At 38.8% G+C, this 21,661-nt stretch overlaps 1 protein-coding gene across 1 annotated transcript in view; it reads left to right on the top strand.

Annotated features, from left to right (window-relative positions):
• Window positions 1-11,877, top strand: part of Rnf125 (ring finger protein 125) — a 28,788-nt gene extending 16,911 nt beyond the window's left edge. Inside the window, exons 3-6 of the mRNA XM_042675128.1 lie at window positions 3,790-3,884; window positions 5,032-5,122; window positions 9,413-9,520; window positions 11,621-11,877. Of these exons, the coding sequence (XP_042531062.1) occupies window positions 3,790-3,884; window positions 5,032-5,122; window positions 9,413-9,520; window positions 11,621-11,707 (381 nt within the window). The 3' untranslated portion in view covers window positions 11,708-11,877. The remainder of the gene's footprint in view (window positions 1-3,789; window positions 3,885-5,031; window positions 5,123-9,412; window positions 9,521-11,620) is intronic.
• Window positions 11,878-21,661: the final 9,784 nt, after the last annotated feature.

A 21,661-nucleotide genomic window follows, 5' to 3' on the forward strand; every position in this document is an offset into this window, starting at 1 on the left:
TATTATCAGATCCTGGGCATATTTTCACCTATAGGATTCAGGACTTTGTAGAATTTATTAATCATTTCCTCTTTGTAATTTTACATCTTCGGTACTGAATTGTCTCAGTCACACAGTATAGGATCTTGAAGGCTATATTATACAAAGTTTGAGATTTTACCCTAAATGCAATAATAAGTCATAGAAAGAATGTATACTTAAGAGTGCTAAGTTTTTCATAGCACCCTGTATTTTCCTTACTGCTAGTTTGTGGGTTTTTGGTTAGTGTCAATAATTCTCATTCAATTTGAGTTCCATGAGGGTAACAGGGTGTTTATTTTATTAATATCTGTGTACCCTGTTTGGTTGCCTCCCTCCCTCTCTCCCTCCCGCCCTCCTTCATTCCTTCTTTCTTATTTCTTTTTCTTCTTATCTCCCTCCTTCCCTCCCTTTCTCTCTCTTCATAAACTTGGAACATTTATTAAATAATCACTAACTGTTTGCTACTATCCAAAGCAGTATTTTTTTGTTGCTGTTGTTGGTTGTGGGGCTTAAGTTCCTGGAGCTCTTCAACTCAAGGTAAGCACTCTACCACTTGAGTCACAGCGCCACTTCTGGTTTTTTTGGTGGTTAATGGGAGATAAGAGTCTCACAGACTTTCCTTGCCTGGGCTTGCTTTGAGTTGTGATCTCAGATCTCAGCCTCCTGAGTAGCCAGGATTACAGGCATGAGCCACTGATGCCTAGCCAGTAGTAATTTTTTTTAAACAACATACATACAAATTAAACCCAATCCCTAGTGTCTATCTACAGGGCTATTCCTGTACCTCTGCCACAGAAAGCTGGAGGCCAATTAAGGTGCAAGCCAGCTACCTTTGCTCTAGCCAAAGGCTCCTAAAGAATTAATTCTGACTGTGGTGGAAGTTCTTAGGTGTCAAATACCAGGAATCTCAAGCTTCCAAGGGTGACATCTTCTGCTGTTACTAGCTGTCAAGCCCTCTTTTGGGGCAAGGGCCCATCCTTTCCCACAGATTACTTTCCTGCTACCTTCTTACCCTGGATACATAAGTGGTCACCTTCCATACGTCGGGCAGAAGGTCCTTGGACCTGGGTCCAGGCCAAGTCCTTGGAGATAAGGATGCCCCTGCAGTGTGGACCTCTTCCAACACTCTACCCACCCAGCACTTTGAAAATTAAGGATTAAATGCTTTCATTTTAGTTTATTTTATGTATTATCTTTAAGTACTTGTACAACATTTATTATGATAGTTATCATCATTAATATTAAGTAGTTGCAATTCTGTATATTTTTAAAATATTTATATAAGATTTGATAATTATATAAGGTTAATGGCTACCTGACTGGACTTTATGCATGGTCTTTTGTAGTAATGAGGCCTGACTAATGTTTATCAAACACTGATTTTTCTCATTTACTCCTCATGAGTGGGTCTAAGTTGCTATTTTTTTTTCCATTTTAGCATTCTCTTTAAGTAATTGTGGAAAGGAGTTGCCATTTTAAAAAGCAGTTTATGAATATGATAAAGTCTAAGTGATTAATGTAAGCTTTTAGTTGCCTTTTTTAAACTAAAGGAAAAGTAATGTTCATGTTACAAGGTTGGTGTGAAGGTAAAGTACTTAAAAGTGGCTTTTAGCATAATATCTAGAATACTGTAATTGTTAAAAATGAAAAGCTCTGCATAATCTTTTTTTTATTTTTTTTGGTTGGTTGTGGGGCCTGAGCACTGTCCCTCAGCTCTTCAGCTCAAGGGTATTGCTCTACCCCTTGAGCGACAGCACCACTTCCAGATTTTCCTGCTTATGTAGTGTTCAGGAATCGAAGCCAGGGCCTCATACATGCAAAGCAAGCATCTACCACTGAGCCACCTTCCCAGCCCCAAGCATAATCTTAATAATTGTTTATTATTGCTTATTTTTGTCATGAAGTAAAATTTAACATCACTCCATTTCCTTATACTACATTGATAGAAATTCATCCTTGGCAGATAATTTTCTTCCTTTTTTTCAAAATCCTTACATTTAATGTCTGATTAGTTATAAGGATTCAAATTTATCCTCCTTTTTTTGTGGGGGGGAGGTCAGTCATGGGGCTTGAACTCTGGGCCTGGGGACTCCCTCAGCTCTTCAGCTCAAGGCTAGTGCTCTACCACTTGAGCCATAGTGCCACTTCCGGTTTTCTGCTGGTTTACTGGAGATAAGAGTCTCACTGACTTTCCTGCCTGGCTTTGAACCGTGATCCTCAGATCTCAGCCTCCTGAGTAGCTATGATTACAGGCATGAGCCACCAGTGTCCAGCTCAAATTTATCTTTGAGAACTTGTTGCTACCTTTCCTTTTATGCTTTTCCTCAATTCAGGAACACTGCCCATTTCTCAATCATAGTTTTAGACTATATTATCCAGGCCAGATGGCCCACTCCATGCAATCTGTTCTTAATATTCTATTTCTTACATCAAGTGATTTCCTACTGATCTGTCTACATATCCATTTCCTCTAATAGCTTATAAGCATTTTAGAGCAGGAACATGGTTAATATTTTTCTGTAATTTCTAACAGTGTCTTACCTCAATTTGTATGCAAGATATGAATTTATCAACTTATTTATCAATACATAGTCCTAAGGTTGCTATTTTTCTGAGGCATGCTTATCTTTGTTGAACAACAAAAAGAAAGAGAAATAAAAATTCCAGACAGTTTCTTTTTTTTTAGCCCACACTGGTCTCCAGTTCTCATTGCCTTAAGCCTCCTGAAGGTTGAGATTACAAGATTACAATTACAATTCCATACCTACCTTAGAAAGAAAATTTTAATGGCAGAAGTAGTAAGGAAAACATGCAAAGAAGAATGGTGAAGGTTGTAAACATATCTATTGAAGATGGCACCTGTATCAGCCCTGGCTTTTTATGTTTTTGGTGAATATCTGTAAAACCAGGGTTTGTTTTTACTTTCCCAGTAGTTAATTTTTGTCTTCTTGTTAAACGGTTTCCTTGACGTGGTAGATTTCTTGTTTGAGGTTGCACTTCCGTTAGCTTGGGCAAAACGAAACAGTGGTTGGGCCTGCACACCACAGCTATACAAAGCTTCCTCTAGCACAAGATCTTATCAGAGCTCCTAATGAAACATTTAGTAGAGTCTGTGTTATGTTAGCAACAGATCCTTCATGGTTAGGATCTGAATGTATTTCTGGAAGAACAAGGGCTTTTTATTCTGCATTGATAAAAATGGACTTGCAAGAGCTGTCTTTTATGTTTGCTCTTAATAGGGCCATTAAGTATACTGTGTATTGTGAATTCATGTGATGGATACTACGTGGTATGCTATAAAACCATGGTATTTATGTTTTCCCAAAGACAAGGGCTTTCCTTTCATTTACTATGCATACCTCTAAAATTCACACATTAATTTTCGTACCTTAATTTTTTATTTCTGTCTCTTCTTTCTTCTTAATGTTTTCTTTTTCTCCTTCTTGCTCTTTTTTCTTTACCTGATTTTCTTTCTCTTCTGTCTTACCAATGCTTAATTATAAAATGGCACGTGAAATAATTTTTTGTTAAAAAAAAGATGTGCATGTTCACTTAAAATATGTACTTTTTAGAAAAATGATGTTTAGAAACTCAATGTTTGGGCCTTATTAGTACTGGCAAAACTTAATGCCTTTACTTTGAGATACTGTCTAATGAATGCATCCATTTAATCAGCTGACCCAGTGTGACCTCCCTTAAAAGTTATAAAGCTGGATAACATAAAGCCCCTTTTCAACAGAAGTTTATTTTGAATTTGTCTTTATGTAGGTTTGCCTCAGTGAAATGAGGGCGCACATAAGGGCATGTGAGAAATACATCGATAAGTATGGACCGCTACAAGAACTTTCAGAGACAGCAACGAGGTTTGTTTTCATCTAGTGTAATACAATGCTAAATTTGAGATGGCTAAAAAGAAATTATTGGGCTAGAAAGTTGGGCTGTTTTTTAAATTATGAGAATATTTATATAGTTACGTTCAGGCTCTTAACTTAATAACCAGGTATAGTAATGATTTTATAATAGCAATTATTTGCTAAGACTTTTCTTGATTGCAGTGGTGGCTTATACATGTAATCCTAGCAACTTGGGAGTCTGAGATTTGAGGATCATAATTTTAAGCCACTCTGGGCAGAAAAGTGCCTGAACTTTTATCTCTAACTAATCATAAAAAAAAAACCCAGAAAACAAAAAAAAATGGAAATGGAGGTGTAGCTCAAGTTCTAGAGCTCCAGCATTGAGCAAAAAACCCAAGTGAGAGGATAATAAAGTCCCAGTACTGGTGCATGCATGTACTCATGCACATGCATACACGCACATGAATTTTTTTCTTTCCACTTCAAAATCTGCATGGAGACCTTGGGGCAACTTCCTCAGGCAAGTTTGTAGCATTAAGGAAGATCCAAAAACAGAATGCAGAACTGTTACACTTCTGCTAACCTCTGCTTTTGGACTAGTAAATTGCTGAAGTAGGCTGTGACTAAAAGGTTATTCATCATTTCTCTCCCTTTCATTTTATTTGTTTTATTTCAGAGGGTAGGAAGTGTCATGTCAGTATATGTTCTAACAGGGGAAGGGCAGGCCAAGGACAGGGGTCCTGATTCCTTTGCCAGGTGCTGTGATTGCACTTCTCTTACAAAGGGAATAAGATGCTTCAAATAGTCTATAAGTGTTTCTCTGCTCTGTCCCCCGAGGATGAACATTTCTCATAGGGAAAACTGCAGGCACAAAACAGGTATGAGGATAGGAAAAATAGATCAAAGCAGAAGAACCAGGATTAAAGCAGAGTGTGTTGATACAAACCTGAAATGCTATACTCAGGAGACTGAGGCAGGAGAATTGTGAGTTTGAGGCCATCTTTTACCATGTAGCAAGACTTGAAAAGGAAGAAGGGAGGGACAAAGGGAGGCAGAGAGGAAAGGAGAAAGGGAGGAAAGACTAGATCCACCTATTTCTTAACTACTTTTGCTGCTATTGATTTTAGTAATGTTTGTAATTCTATGCAATTTCCAGATGTGTGTGTCCATTTTGTCAGAAAGAATTGGATGAAGACAGCTTACTGGATCATTGTATTACTCATCACAGATCAGAAAGGAGACCTGTGGTAAACTTTATTACTCTGCGCGTGTGTGTGTGTGTGTGTGTGTGTGTGTGTGTGTGTGTGTGTGTGTTGCTGAGACTGGAACCCAGGGCCTTACTGATGCCAAGCAAGAACTCTAACACTGAGCTTATGAAAACCCTAGGCTTGCCAGGCGCTGGTTGCTACTTCTGTAATCCTAGCTACTCAGGAGGCTGAGATCTGAAGATCATGATTCAAAGCCAGCCCAGGCAGGAAAGGCTATGAGACTCTTATTTCCAATAAACTACCAGAAACCCAGAAGTAGTAGAGTGCTAGCCTTGAGCTGAAGAGCTCAGGGACATGCCCAGGCCCAGAGTTCAAGCCTACCACCAAAACCAAAAACAAAACAACAACAACCAAAACAGAAAAAAAACCCTAGGCTTGAAGTTTTAGACTTAGTCATTCTTACTCTATTTACTGTTCCAACAAATGGAATCCCTTTAAGAAAATAGTTAGCTTCTCCTGTCATAGTAAATAATAACCTCCACATTCTAAATGGAAATATTTCAGTATCTTTTTTTTGGGGGGGAGGCGTCCGGTCGTGGGCCTGAACTCTGGGCCTGGGCGCTGTCCTTCAGCTCTTCAGCTCAAGGCTAGCGCTCTACCACTTGAGCCACAGCGCAACTTCCAGCTTTTTTCTTTTTGTTTATGTGGTGCTGAGGAATCAAACCCAGGGCCTCAGGCATGCAAGGCACACGCTCTACCACTGAGCCACCTTCCCAGCCCTATTTCAGTATCTTGCAATAAACAAGAACAGAGTTAAGAAATGTCACTGATATAAGAAATGTGGTTTGTAGACCTCTAATGTCATCACTTGAGGGCTAAGGCAGAAGGATGGAAGTTCAAGACCAACTGGAGTTATACAGTATGGAAAGGAGTGAGGGAGGGAGGGAAAGAAAGAGGAAAGGAGAAAATTAGGGAAAGAGGGAAGGAGGAAAGGAGAGAGATTAATTTTAGGAAACCTAAGCAGGGCATGGTGCTACATGCCAGTAATCCTAGAGCTCAGTAGGCTGAGGCAAGAAGATCTGAAGTTTCAAGCAAGGCATTGGCTATATAGTAAGAACAAACAAAAACAAAATTGTTTTTGCTTTTGTGGTTTTATTGGTTGGGGAGGTAAAGAGGGAGTACAGAAAGGAAGAGATGTAGGGTGAACAAATGCAACCAGGCTATGAAGTATACACTATGTAGAAAATGGACTATGGAAATTGTGCTCAGTGACAGGAGAGAGAAACTGAGTAAAAGCAAAGGAAGGGATGACATTGTCCAAAAAACTGATATACTCTTTACCTGGCTTATGAAATGGTAACCCTTCTGTGCAATACCTTAAGAATAATAATAACTATATATATAATAACAACTATATATATATATATATATATACACACATATTTGCCTGTCATGGGGCCTGAACTCTAGGCCTAGGCACTGTCTCTCAGCTCTTCAGCTCAAGGCTAGCTCTCTACTACTTGAGCCACAGTGCCACTTCCAGCTTTTTCGGCTTATGTGGTACGGAGGAATCGAACCCAGGGACTCATGCATGCAAGGCAAGCACTCTACCACTGAGCTACCTTCCCAGCCCAGATTTATATTTTTTTAAATTAAAAAAAAAAAACAATCCTGGCATTTCATCTATCTTCCTAAAGATTCTTTTTCCCTGCCTGACTTGGGGATTGAACTCTGGGTCTGAACACTGTCCCTGAGCTTCTTTTGGTTCAAGGCTAGCACTCTATCACTTGAGCCACAGGGCCATTTCTAGCTTTTTCTGAGTAATTTGTTGGAGATAAGAGTCCCTTGGGCTTTCCTGCTTGGACTAGCTTCAAACTGCCACCTTAGCCTCCTGAGTAGCTGGGATTATAGGCATGAGCCACTGGTGCCTGGCTCTGAAGGTTTTTTTGTTTCTTTATATTTATTTGTAGTGCTGAGGAATGAACCCACAGCCTGTGCATATTAGGCATGTGCTTTACTAAAAGAGATCTCTGTCCTGAGAGGTTTTTTTTTTTTTTTTTTTTTTGCTGTTCTGAGTTTGAATTCAGGACTTCACTTTTGTAAGGCAAACACTTTTGCTTGAGCCACAACTCTAGTCAAAGACTCATTTTCTTATTATGTAGGGATTAATTTTTCCCTCAATGACCTTTAAAATTCTAGAAAGAGAGATTAAATAGATCATATAGGAAATAGATCATATAGAAGAAGTAAACAATATAGGAAAAAGGCATATGCAGAGACTGAGTATTGGCTCCTTATTAATCTGAACTGTTCTTTTTTTTATTTTTTGGTTGGTTGTGGGGCTTGAACTCTGGGCCTGGGCGCTGTCCCTCAGCTCTTCAGCTCAAGGCCAGAGCTCTACCACTTGAGCCACAGTGCCACTTCTGGTTTTCTGGTGGTTTATTGGAGATAAGAGTCTCATGGACTTTCCTTCCCCGGGCTGGCTTTGAACCTTGATCCTCAGATCTCAGCCTTCTGAGTAGCTAAGGTTACAGGTGTAAGCGCCAGCGCCTGCCTTAATCTGAACTGTTCTAAAGTTGTCCAACTAAGCTCTGGGAAAAGAGTCCTCACAGGTGACTAAAGCCAGCCTCCCACACTAAGTCCTAATTAATGTCTTTGTGTTTCTTGATCTCTCAATGTCTTGACTTCCCTCTTGTGTGTATATTGCAGTTGATTGGCATTTCTCTTACCCAACAGTTAAAGCAGAACACAGGGATAGTCAGAGAGGATAAGTAGAAGTAACATAAACAATTATTCTAGATCACTGAGTACTGTGGGGACTGGTCGTTATGTAGCAATTTGCTGACTTAAAACAATGATTAAGGCATACTACTAGTCTGGTAAAGACTCTGTAAAATAAAACTTTGTAAAGGTTTTTTGTAGGTACTAGAGTAAGAAAAATATGACCACAACCTAGGCATTAGGTTTAAAGTTTCTTATTTTCTTTTAATTGCCTCTCTTTTTTTCTCTATGAGATTTCATCTCTTTTTAAAATAGTTACCAGTTATCTGAAGTTTGATAGTGCCTTCTAATTGCATAGCCACTGGATTCCATCTGAAAAAGTCGGTATTAAGATAAAGCAGGCTAGGCTTGGTAGATTAAGCCTCTAATTCCAGCTACTCTAGAAGTAGAGATCAGTGTCTGAGATTCAAGGCCAAGCTGGGCAGAAAGTTAACAAGATTTCATCTCAACAAATAAAGTAGGTATGATATTTCACAGCTGTAATCCCAACTACATGGGAAACATAGGTAGGACCTTCATGTCCCATGTCCCACCTATCCAAAAAGCACTATCGATGAAGAATAAAGCAACATGGGCTGGGGGGCGGTGAGGGGAACAGCAGTGTGGCTCAAGTATTAGAGTACTTGCCTTGCACATACTATGCTCTGAGTCCAAACCCTAGTACTCCCCCCACAAGAAAAAAAATAGATAAGTTCAGCATCATTTCCATGTACAATTGTATATTTCTAATATAAGTATTATCATCTAGGAGCTTTGGGGAGAGATAATAAAATATGCACTGATGTTGGGAAATTGGTTACAATTAGCGTGTCAGTGAATATTTAGGTAACTCAAGTAATGGCCAGTGTTTCTCTCGCCTACCATTGTTTTTCCCCTTCCTGACATTATTCTCTCTCCCTTGGGCCATATCTTGCTCATAAAGAAACAAAAATGAGTTTTGTGAGTGGTATATGCTTCAGTCCATTGTTTTGCTGTGCCTTTCTGATAGATGTCTACTTACCATTCAACTAAATTTTATGTACTCCACACACTAAAGTCTCACTATCTCCCTATTAATGTCAGACTATAAACAGGAACTCCTTTGCTGGCAATCCTAGGTTTGTGTTATCTCTGCTCTCCACTGGGTTCCACTGAGCTCCTTTGTGCTAGAGACAAGGGTGCAGTCATGTCTATATGACTGGCTCTAAGCATGGAGCCTGCAGATTCTGATCAGATCCTTATTGTTAACATATGCAAGTATTTGTGCAAGTTGGTCTTGGTCTGCAATCCTGATCTCCACTTCCCAAGTAATTGGGATTAAAAGTGTGGAATCATCATGCCCAGCTTATGTAATTAACATTTTTGACATGGGAACAGATAGTATGTATACAAATAGATGAGAAATGTATATGAAGAAATAAGTGCATTCGTAACACAGCACTGAGATATGTATGGCCAGTGGACTCATGAAATCAAAATTTACTTCAGATGGTTACTTATATTTTTAAGTTCTGATGATAATAATCATTAATATGCTTTAATGAATTCTTGGTCCTCTTTCTTTTCCAGTTTTGTCCTCTTTGCCGCTTAACACCTAATGAGAGTCCAAGCAGCTTCAATGGCAGTTTAATAAGACATTTGCAAGTTAGTCATACTTTGTTTTATGATGATTTCATAGTAAGTATATTTCCTTTCTTTCACATTATGTCTTTATGCTGTGTTAAGCTTACCTTTGTAATCCAAATGAATAAAATAATAGGGGCAATAAATACATATATATACAAAATAAAATTTTAAGCATGAAAAAGGTAGATTGGTTAATATATTGAATGTCTATATATTCAAAATCTAGCGTAAGTAACCAACTCATGGCTAATCTTGTTATATTGGGAGTTTTTCAAGATGGAAGAAGCTTGCCAAGTATGAAGGAGACTTTTCTTTTACTCTCTACTGCTGGAAAAAATATATAATCTATAAGTAATTTTTAATATTTATGAGTATATTTCCCATTATTAGAAGTGATAACAGGACCCAAAAAGTTAACATAGTCTTTGTTCTATACATTGCCATTTAAGATAATTCAATAATCTCTAAGTTCCTTTCAGCAAAAGAGTATTGTTTATTTGGGGGAGGAAAATCTTGTCTAGTCTTTTTTTGGTTAGTCACGGGGCTTGAACTCTGGGCCTGGGCATTGGGCATTGTCCCTCAGCTCTTCAGCTCAAGGCTAGTGCTCTACCATTTGAGCCAAAGTGCCACTTCCAGTTTTTTCTGGTAGTTTATGGGTGATAAGAGTCTCACGGACTCGCCTGCCTGGGCTGGCTTTGAACCTCGATCCTCAGATATCAGCCTCTTGAGTAGCTAGAATTACAGGTATGAGCCACCAGAGCCCAGCTTCTATCTAGTCTTAATAATATATTTGTTATGGGCTGGGAAGGTGGCTCAGTGGTAGAGCGCTTGCCTTGCATGCATGAAGCCCTTGGTTTGATTCCTCAGAACCACATAAGCAGAAAGAAAAAAAAGCCGGAAGGGGCGCTGTGGCCCAACTGGTAAGGCACTAGCCTTGAGCTGAAGAGCTGAGGGACAGCGCCCAGGCCCAGAGTTCAGGCCCCATGACCAAACCCCCTTCCCCCCCCCCAAAAAAGTCACAAATATATATATATATATATATATATATATATATATTTTTTTTTTTTTTTTTTTGGTCCGGTCGTGGGGCCTAAACTCTGGGCCTGGGCGCTGTCCCTCAGCTCTTCAGCTCAAGGCTAGCGCTCTACCACTTGAGCCACAGCACCACTTCCGGCTTTTTTCTTTTTTGCTTATGTGGTGCTGAGGAATCGAACCCAGGGCCTCAGGCATGCAAGGCAAGTGCTCTACCACTGAGCCACCTTCCCAGCCCTATTTGTGACTTTTAACTAAATGCAAGCATGCTTTCTGGTCTGCCCATTGTGATCGTCTAGATTAGACTCAAGGACCTTGGATTCTGACTCAGGTTTAAGTAATAAATCTGTCAGAGCTGTGCATACCGGAGGAAGGCATTTAACCTCTGAACTTAAAGTTTGTCTATTTGTTGAGTGGGGACTAAGAACATTCCTTTGTGAGGAATAAATGTGAGAATGTATATAAAGTATTTTTTCTGCACAATTAAGACATAGACTAAAGTCTAACTGGAACTAAAGCCAGGTTGGACCTGGGGAGGGAGTTGAGTGAGGTTATTAGGACTGTTTGAAGAATTGAATAAGGTACAAGACAGAGGCCACATATTCTTTACTTCATCCCTCTAATAGTGTCTTTTCTGGTCCCTAATACTCACAAAGTCCCAGCTGCCTGGTTCTGGTCTGTGTGTTTTCACAGGGCAACATAAATGAGGTTTCTCTTTATTTTTGCCCTCTAAGATGATCTAAAAGCAAGGTTTATTCCATACCTGTTCCAGCCACTCTGTTCAGTTAACTAGACAAAAGTATGACTGCTAGCTAGCCAGGATGATGACACTTGGAGAGCATACCTTCTAACTATTTAAAAACCATGTTCTTAAATATGGAAGTAAGCTTAAATTTTTTTTTTTTTTGCCTTTAGTTTTTGGCTGCTTCAGCAACCATTGTAGAAGCTAAGCACTTTATGTACTTTTATAAAGTTCTCTTTGTTTTGAAATCCCTAAAGCTCAAAGGCTGACAATTAATTACTGAGCAGTTACATGACCCATCAACATCCAGCTCACATTCCAGTTTCTGAAACACTATGGACACCATGTATTTCTAATGATTTTTTTCTTTGTTGTAGGATTTTGATATAATTGAGGAAGCTCTTATCCGAAGAGTCTTAGATCGATCACTTCTTGAATATGTGAATCACTCCAATGCCACATAATTTTATTAATAGGGAGGGGAAAGGGATCATTCAATTGTACCACTTAAATGCTGCTTAAACAATTGGGGAATTGTTTATAGAGGGAAATTGTCAATGTTTGATGGAGAACAATGTATCTTTGTGCTTATTGTTATATTGTGCTAAAGAACTGCATTAATCTTGATGGTTCAGATCTGCCCTTACATTCTTGAGTTTTCTAGACTTGTAACAAGAAATAATCTCTGAGTCATTACTACCCAGAAGCAGCACAGGCAGAGTAGGTAGGTGGGGACAACTCCATTTGCAAATGGAATGGCACAGTCTAATGAATGTTCCGCCTGAGCAGCTACCATCATGGTTGGGCAAGGTAACTGATCTTTGTTCTATCTAAAAAGATGAGGAACAGAACAAACTGTGGAGAATCAAGAAAATAGGAAAGCTGCTTCAATGCTCATGTTCTCATTAATCCCTAGTATAATACCATCATAGTTGGGCAAGGTAACTGATCTTTGTTCTATTTAAAAAGATGAGGAGGGGCTGGGAATGTGGCTTAGTGGTAGAGTGCTTACTTAGCATGCATGAAGCCCAGGTTCAACTTCTCAGTACCACATAAAAAGAAAAAGCCAGAATTGGTACTATGGCTCAAGTGGTAGAATGCTAGCTTTGAGCAAAAGAAGCTCAGAGACAGTGCTCAGGCCCAGAGTTCAAGCCACATGACTGATCAAAAAAAAAAAAGAGAAACAGAACAAACTGTGGAGAATCAAGAAAATATGAAATCTGCATCAATGCTCGTGTTCTCATTAATCCCTAATGGTATATCATGAATTATCTGTTGGGAATAGAATGCAAAAAATTTAAAGTCAAAGAAGTCGCATTTCAACCACCAAAATTTTGTGTGAGAAATGTGTACTTAACTCTTTGGCCTTTTTTCACTGTGCACACATAAGCCGTTAGTATATTATTTTAAAGTATTTGTAGCTTATTGGTTAGAAATATTTTCATACTATAGGCAATTTCTTAGGGATCATCTATCGATATTTACAGTAAAAGTACTCACGTACATAATTTTTGTGGAGGGCTGGAAAGTTGACTCAGTGGTACAGCGCTTGCCTTGCATGCCTGAGGCCCTGGGTTCGATTCCTCAGCACCACATAAGCAAAAAGAAAAAAAAAGCCGGAAGTGGCGCTGTGACTCAAATGGTAGAGCGCTAGCCTTGAGCTGAAGAGCTGAGGGACAGCCCCCAGGCCCAGAGTTTAGGCCCCACGACCGGACCCAAAAAAAAAAAAAACCCATAATTTTTGTGGAAACTTTAAGGGCTTTGTTTTTAATTTTAACTTTAAAAACTATATAAAATAAAACATAAATACTGAAAAATATGAAATATATAGCTTAATGAATTATTTCAAGAAAAATCCTAGAATTCTGAATTAGAATCATAGAATTCTGCCAGCCATCCTATTTGTCTGTCTCTGGCCACAATTCTAACCCCACATATGTAAGCACTGAACTGATTTCAACAATAATCACTTTATTATAGTTCTTTATTATTTTATCATTGAGTAATTATATCCATGTTTTAATCATATTTATTTGAATTTGTTTTTATTAGATGTGCTTTTTTTCTTTTCTTTTCCTTTTCTTTTGTCAGTCATGGGGCTTGAACTCTTGGCCTGAGCGCTGTCCTTCAGCTCTTCAGCTCAAGGCTAGCACTCTACCACTTGAGCTACAGCATCACTTCCAGTTTTCTGGTGGTTTATTGGAGGTAAAAGTTTCATGGCCTTTTCTGACTGGGCTGGCTTTGAACTGAGATCCTCAGATCTCAGCCTCCTGAGTAGCTAGGATTACAGGTGAGAGCCACCAGCGCCCAACTTAGATGTGTGTGTTAATTATTATTATGTCAGTACTGGGGCTTGAACTCGGGGCCTGGGCACTGTCCCTTGAGCTCTTTTGCTCAACACTAGCACTCTACCACTTTGAGTCACAGTACCATTTCCAGTTTTCTGGTGGTTAATTGGAGATAGGAATCTCATGGACTTTCCTGCCTGGGCTGGCTTTGAACCTTGATCCTCAGATCTCAGCCTCCTGAGAAGCTAGGATTACAGGCATGAGCCACCAGCGCCCAACTAGATGTGTATTTTATGGGGGCTGAATGCATAGCTTAGCAGTAGAACCTTTGCTTTGCATGTACAAGGCCCTGGGTTCAATCCTTAGCACCCTAAAACTAACTAATCAATCAACCAACAATCCAACCTAGCTGTGTGTTCTCTCTCTCTCTCCTTCTCTCTCTCTCTCTCTCTCACACACACATACTGTCTCTGTCTCTCTGCTTCTCTGTATCTCTGTCTCTTGAAGTGCTAGACAAGTCTTCTATCACTGACCTCTATCCTAGTCCTCTTTAATCTTTAATCTCTATTTTCTTCTATAGGTACTTCCTTCCTTTCCTTAACATTTACCTGATAAAGAACCTGAATTTATGACCTTTCAAATTTCCCCTAATCTGTATTTTACTGGTAATACACTTGTAACACAATTCAGAACATTCCTTCGGATATTGATCCATGGGTTTTGAGACTGGAGCAGACCCAAGTTGCAAGAATATGGGTCAGAATATATATATATATATATATATATATATATATATATATATATATATGTTGCGGGGGGGTCCGGTCGTGGGGCCTGAACTCTGGGCCTGGGCACTGTCCCTCAGTTCTTCAGCTCAAGGCTAGCGCTCTACCACTTGAGCCACAGAGCCACTTCCGGCTTTTTTCTTATGTGGTGCTGAGGAATCGAACCCAGGGCCTTGAGCATGCAAGGGGAGCGCTCTACCACTGAGCCACCTTCCCAGCCTGAGAATATATATTTTTGTTAGATGGCATGTCCTGCCCTTTCTTTTTTGTGATGCTTAATTAGTACTCAATACTATCTGAGATGATACTATCATTTCTATTTCATTTATTATTTATTTACGTTTTTTCTGGTCTGGGGGTTGAACTCAGGGCCTGGGTGCTGTCTCTGAGCTTTTGTGCTCAAGGTTAGTACTCTACCACTTGAGCTACAGTTCCAGCTTTTTGATGGTTAAAAGTTGTGATAAAAGGGGCTGGGAAGGTGGCTCAGTGGTAGAGCACTTGCCTTGCATGCATGAGGCCCTGGGTTCCATTCCTCAGCACCACATAAGCAAAAAGAAAAAAGCCGGAAGTGGCACTGTGGCTCAAGTGGTAGAGCGTTAGCCTTGAGCTGAAGAGGTGAGGGACAGTGCCCAGGCCCAGAGCTCAGGCTCCATGACTAGACCGCCCCCCCCCCCCAAGAAAAACCCAAAAAACAAAAGTTGTGATAAAAGTCTCATACACTTTCCTACCCAAGCTGGTTTTGAACCACAATCCTTACAACACAGCCTCCTGAGTAGGTAGGATTACAAACGTTAGGCTCCCAAGCCCAGCTCTGGTTGCAATATTTTAAAAATTGTTATCTAAAGGTGATATACAGAGCAGTTACAGTTGCATAAATCAGGTAATGAGTACATTTCTTTTTGGACAGTGCCACTCCTCCAAGTTACAATATTTTTTGTAAGATGCATCCTAATTCATGCTAAAGTTCATATAGGACAGTAAAACGAAATACTTTATTTACCAGTTTTCAGAATAAGCTGTCTCCTGTCATCTTTCAAAGATCACTTTTTTAAAAAAGTATTGTGAACTGGTATAGTTAAATAGATTTGGCCTTCAATATTACTTTATTGAAGCCAGGCACTGGTAGCTCACACCTGTAATCCTAGCTATTCAGGAGGCCAAGATCTGAGGATCATGGTTTCAAAGCCAGCCTGGGCAGTAGTAAAGTCTGTGAGATTCTTATCTCCAATAAACCACTCAGAAAACCAGAAGTGGTTTTGTGGCTCAAGTGGTAGAGTGCTAGCCTTGAGCTGAAGAGCTGAGGGACAGCTTTCAAGCCCAGCATTAAAGCCCTATAACCGACAACCAATCAGTCTGTCTGTCTATCTATCTATCTATCTATCTATCTATCTATCTATCTATCTATCTATCTATCTATCTATTATTGAAGCTCACATTGTATAATCATGTTGATTCTGAGTCTGTTAGGCACTTTAGTAGATTTCTTGCTATGTTATGTAACAAGATAGCCCAGACTAAATTTGTATTTCTTGCCCTAGATGTGGAATCAGCCATTTCTGTAAGAAACCCAAGGTCTTTCCTCGGGAACAATAATTTAAAAACATAGACCAGGCTCTAAAAATATTCTCTGCTACTAGTTTGGTCATCATTTTGAGGAACAAGCTATGGAATATTTATGTTTTTTCAAGACACAATACTTTATAAGTGGGGCTGGGAATGTGGCTTAGTAGTAGAATGCTCACCTAGCATGCACACAGCCTTGGCTTTGATTCCTCAGCACCACATAAACAGAAAAGGTAGGAAGTGATGTTATGGCTCAAGTAATAGAGTGCTAGTCTTGAGCAAAAAGAAACTTAGGGACGATGTTCAGACCCAGAGTTCAAGTCCCAGGACTGCCAAAAAGAAAACAGAAAAACCAAACAACAACCAAGACAACAACTATAAAAACAACACTTTGTGGGTTTTCTTTAATACTTCCAAATATATTAGTTACTATAGGTTTTACTTAACTTTACTACTCTGTTCTGTACCAAGAAAAAAAAAATCTTCATTTTGAAAGTCATGATAGAGTTAGAATAAATCATGATTACTTTCTTTATGTTAAACAGGAAACTGTCACAGAATAACAATACAATATAATTATAAATAATATGATAAACAAAATTTTTTTAAAAATTTGCTTTCCCTATTTGCCTCCTGTTTTTTCATAATAGTTGTATTAAATTGAATATTTTTGCAACATTAGTGTAACATACTCTATTCCTCTTACCCTCCTCCCATTTAGTTTTACTAGCAATATACTTAACATTTATCACTATTTTTCATGCTTGGTTCTTTAAAAACACCTCCAGATGGGCTGGGAAGGTGGTTCAGAGGTAGTGTTTGCCTCGCATGCATGAGGCCCTGGGTTTGATTCCTCAGCACCACATAAACCAAAAAGGCTAGAAGTGGTGCTGTGGCTCAACTGGTAGAGTAACTAGCCTTGAGTTGAAGAGCTGAGGGACAGCACTAGGCACAGAGTTGCAGCCTCACAATCAACAAAAATAAATAAATAAGAATAAATAAATAATAAAAACAGCTCCAGGATATACATTAGTATTTTCATCTTGAAAGGTAAGAAAGAAGCAATAAAGACTGAGAAGACCAAACTCCTGTGAATGAAATGTTATGTGACTTTAGTTAGATTTTTAATTATAATTAGTAAGTGGGAAAATGTAAGCTGGATGAGATCTAGAAGGCCAAATGTTGTCCTTTATTGATTGATTTGGTGGTGCTAGGGATCAAACCCAGGACCTTGTGCATGCTAGGCATTTTCTCAACCATACCACTTGCTATGCCCTCCAATTTAGAAATTCATTCCTGCATACTTTCCAAGTTAGATATTTATTTCAAACTTGTTTTTCCCAGATGCTGACAAACAAGCAACCTGTTTTTGCAGTTTGGATAGACTAAACAATAAAGCAAAACCTGTTGGACAACAAGAGCAAAGGGAGAGTAATGTTTTCAGGAATAATTATCAGACTGAATGTCTAGCCTGTGAAAGATAGGACTTTTTCTAAGCACCAGTGCCTACTATGCGGAAAATAAGTCGTTCTTAATTTAGAGCAATGGAAATACTATTGTCATGCCTTCAAAACTTGAAAATATTTGTAAAAATATTTAAAAAACCCTGTTGTTAGTACAGTTTGAAATTATCTGCCACCTTTAACCTCAATGCATGAACAATCTGAATCCTGTGTGAGTTTCTTATGATTATTTTGCCACCTACTGGACAAATTAGGTGCTGGCCACCTGAATTACTTTCATTTTTTCTAGTGGTAAGTGCAGATATTCATTGTTTCACTGTGCCTTTAGCCTTTTATAAAAAGGACTTTTAAATTCATTTCCTTAAAAAGTGAAAATCAATATTTGAATCTGTTGACTACCAATAAAAGCAGTTGCTTTGTGGTTATAGCTTTGTAATATAATATACGGCTTTATATAAGAGGAAAGTTAATTCCTTTGCTATCCTTCAAGTGCTAAATCGCCTACCCCTAAAAAGACCGTGAGGATTTCACACAAGTTTCTAATGTGTAGGTATCAGAACTGATTTAATTGCTAATCCATTTCAGGCGAGAACCCCAGGAGATCTGTGCACAGTGATGTACTTTCATTATTATTACAACTGTCTGCTATTCTGAATTGAGCATACTCCTGGTTTTTTTTTTTTAAAGTACTTATCATACCATGATTTGTATCTTCCAACATTGGAGGTATTTTAAAAAGTACTAAGGGATTATTTTATTCTCAACTTCAAAAAATGTATGTTGACCAGATTTTAAAATGTATAATTATTTTCTTTTGAAAATTGTATTATTATGAGAAATAAATAATGGCAGGACCATTGCTTTCATTAAAATATCTACTATGTCAATTCTTACATATTGATATGGGTCATTTATTTATTACATAAACCTAATGTGCTCCTTTTTATTCCTTTTGCCTCTTTTATGGTTCTGAGAGTTGAACCCAAGGTATCATGCATGCTAGGCAAAAATTCTACCACTGAGCCACACCCTCCGTTCTCTAAGTTTTTGATGTGTGTGTATACATGTGGGCTTGAACTCAGGGCCTGGTGCTGTCCCTTAGCTTTTTGTTTTCTTTTTTCCCCCCCTCAGCATTAGTGTTCTACCACTTGAGTCACAGCTCCACTCCCAGGTTTTTAGTGGTTATTGGAGATCATAAACTTAATTGCCCAGGTTGACTTTGGACTAAAATCCTCAAATTTCAGCCTCCTGAGTAGTTAAGATTATAGGCACACGCCACCTGTGCCTGGTTTAATATGCTTTTAATATGCCATAATTTAGCAATATATCACAAAAATACACATTCATTTAGGTCTGTAGTTCCTCCACTGCAGATAACTTGTATCCCAGTAGACATTGTTAGTGCCTAGAGATGTGTTTTGGTGTCATAATAGATAAAAGTACTACTGGCTTGGGATCTGGGTCAACTGGTGCACAAATAGACCCTCACAATAAAGAATCATTCTATCTGAAGTGTCAACAATAATAAGGTGATGCTGAGGACTAATGCTAGAGTTGCTATTGGTTCTGCTAGCAAGGGCTTCATGCAAGGTCAGATGCAGCGACTAGGGATTTAGCTCAGTGGTATATGTTTGCGTGACTGTAGCTATCAGGTGTACCTATGTGTCATCTGTTTATGAGAGCCTTTTAGAGCTGAGTGTAGTGGCATATGCCTATGATCCTAGACTGGAGACAGTGAAGCAGGAGTATCAGAAGTTCAAAGCCAGCCTATACAATGTAGTGCAACTTTGTCTCAATAAAACAACACAGAAAAGAAAAACTTTTTAGATTTTTCATGAGGCATGTTGGTTTTAAAGTAACTTCTAAAGAGATACAATAACTTTCTAATTTTAAGACTTAATAATTAAGTTCATAGAAACAGAACTATAGTTGCCAGGGGAGAGAAAGAAGAATAGAGGGGCTAGGAATGTGGCTTAGTGGTAGAGTGCTTTGCCTAGCATGCATGAAGCCCTGGGTTCAATTCCTCAGTACCACATAAACAGAAAAAAACAGAAGTGGCACTGTGCCTCAAGTGGTAGAGTGCTAGCCTTGAGACAAAGAAGCACAGGGACAGTGCCCAGGCCCTGAGTTCAAGCCCAAGACTTGGCAGGAAAAAAAAGGAAGAAAGATGAAGAGAGGAGAATTGTTTAATAACTATGAATTTTAGTTCAGCAAGATGAAAATGCTCTAAAGCCTGTTGTACAACATGGTGAATGTAGATAATACTAATGTACTCTGTAATTAAAAAATAATCAAAATGATGGAGGTGCCTATGTCCTATGCCTGTAGTACAAGGAAGAAAGGAAAGGAGGGAGGGAAAAATGTCAAATTTTGTTTAATCTTTTCACAATTTGAAAAACTTGGGGCTGAGAAGGTGGCTCAGTGGTAGAGTGCTTGCCTTCCCTGCATGAGGCCCTGGATTCGATTCCTCAGCACCACGTAAACAGAAAAGGCTGGAAGTGGTGCTATGGCTCAAGTGGTAGAGCACTAGCTTTGAGCTGAAGAGCTGAGGGACAGAGCCTAGGCCCAGAGTTCAAGATCCACGACCGACAAAAAAATAAAAATAAAAATTGAAAAACTTAACTCAAATATCATTTATTATTTTTATTTATTTTTTATTGTGAAAATACTGTACAGAGGAGTTACAATTACATGGGCAAGATAATGAGTACATTTCTTATCAAGCATTGTAGCCTCCTCCTTTGTTTCCCCTTCCCATCCCTTCTCAGCCTCCCCTCGCCCCCCAACCCAATCCTCCCCCCCACCAAAGTTGTAAAGTTCATTTTCAACATGACAACTTGTACTTCTCATTGTTGCAATGGGTCCACCTGTATCCTTATTTAAATGACTTGTTTTTCCCCTTCCCCTCCACAAATTATACCGACATCAAATACAGTGAAAGCAGGGGTTATACTGTGGGGGAGGGACATACAAAGCAACAAAGATAATCTTATAAATGCGTTAGAAACCATCGCATGAAAGGAAAAAAATCAAATATCATTTATATATGTATAAATACATACACACATTTTTCTGTAACCTCGTTTAGGGAGTTATAATTGTCAGTGAAATTTAGGAAAAAAGAAATGTCCTCCTATTGGTAAACCTCTTAAGGCTTCAAAAGTAAAGCACTGAAATATAGAAGTTAAACAATGCTACTCATTGTTGCTAGTTTTTCACCCTCTAGCCTCTCCTCAGTCTTATGATACGGCTTAAAGTACACAGCCTTGTTTCCTTCCTTTCTTCTCATTTGTACCACCTCTTACATAGTTATTGATCTGATATGTCAGGAAGATAGTATCACCTCCATTTTAATTATTTGTCTTGATCAGGCTCTATCTCTAGAGTAATGTTCTGAGGTAGGCATGAATTGAGGGAGGGGAGCACAATTCAGTTTACAGCATCTGTCATAGTCAAAAATTCCTATTTATCTGTACTGTCCATTGAAACTAGGGCTTCCTACATATTAGTCAAGTTCTCTGCCACTGAGCTATACCCCAGCCCTAGTTTTATTTATTTAATATAGAATCTCACTATTATATAGGCTGGCCTGGAATTCCTGGACTCAAGTAATCCTCCTATCTTGGCCTGAGCTCAGATAAAATTCTTTCTTTTGAACTTTTCAAATTACTCCATGATTATTCTCTCCTGGTTAGACTCAGACTTTGTAAATCAGTTTGTGTTGATTTTTTTTTTCTCCTACGCATCTTCCTTACAATACAGCAAGACACTTACATATTTCTATTGATGTTTTCCTGGATATGAATAGAGAAAAGAAGAGCTGGTAACAAGAATGCTGAGTTCCAAATCAAGAAACTAATCATTTATTGGATTGAAGGACAAAAATCAGGTTCTCACTGCCTTTCTATGCATACAGTTGGAGTGTTTACCAAGAAAGTGTGAGATCTTGGCATTTGGAATAGGAAGAAATGAATCTAGACTGCCCAAAGCTGTGTGGGAGTGCCTTGCTATCTCCCTCCAAGTAAACATTGACATTGCCATGGATTGAATTTAGTTGGAGAATAATGTAATGTTGATACTTTGGAGGCTAGAGATGCAGAGATCTCTGCCAGAGATCTCAGCCACCTCTCTGCATCTACACTATCTTGAGACAAAGTGTGTCTAGCAGGATGCACTACATGTCATGCATACTCAAGTAGTTGTTATTACAAAGAAACGCCATAGATGTTGGCCAGCCTTGATTCTTCAAATATAGTTTAAGGTTTGGTGTTGGCTTTGAGGAAGTTCCCCTAAAATGAAACTGGCAGACAGGTCTGTAT

This window comes from Dipodomys spectabilis, unplaced genomic scaffold (assembly GCF_019054845.1).
Source record: "Dipodomys spectabilis isolate Male_0828 unplaced genomic scaffold, ASM1905484v1 ptg000024l, whole genome shotgun sequence".
Lineage (NCBI taxonomy): Eukaryota > Metazoa > Chordata > Mammalia > Rodentia > Heteromyidae > Dipodomys > Dipodomys spectabilis.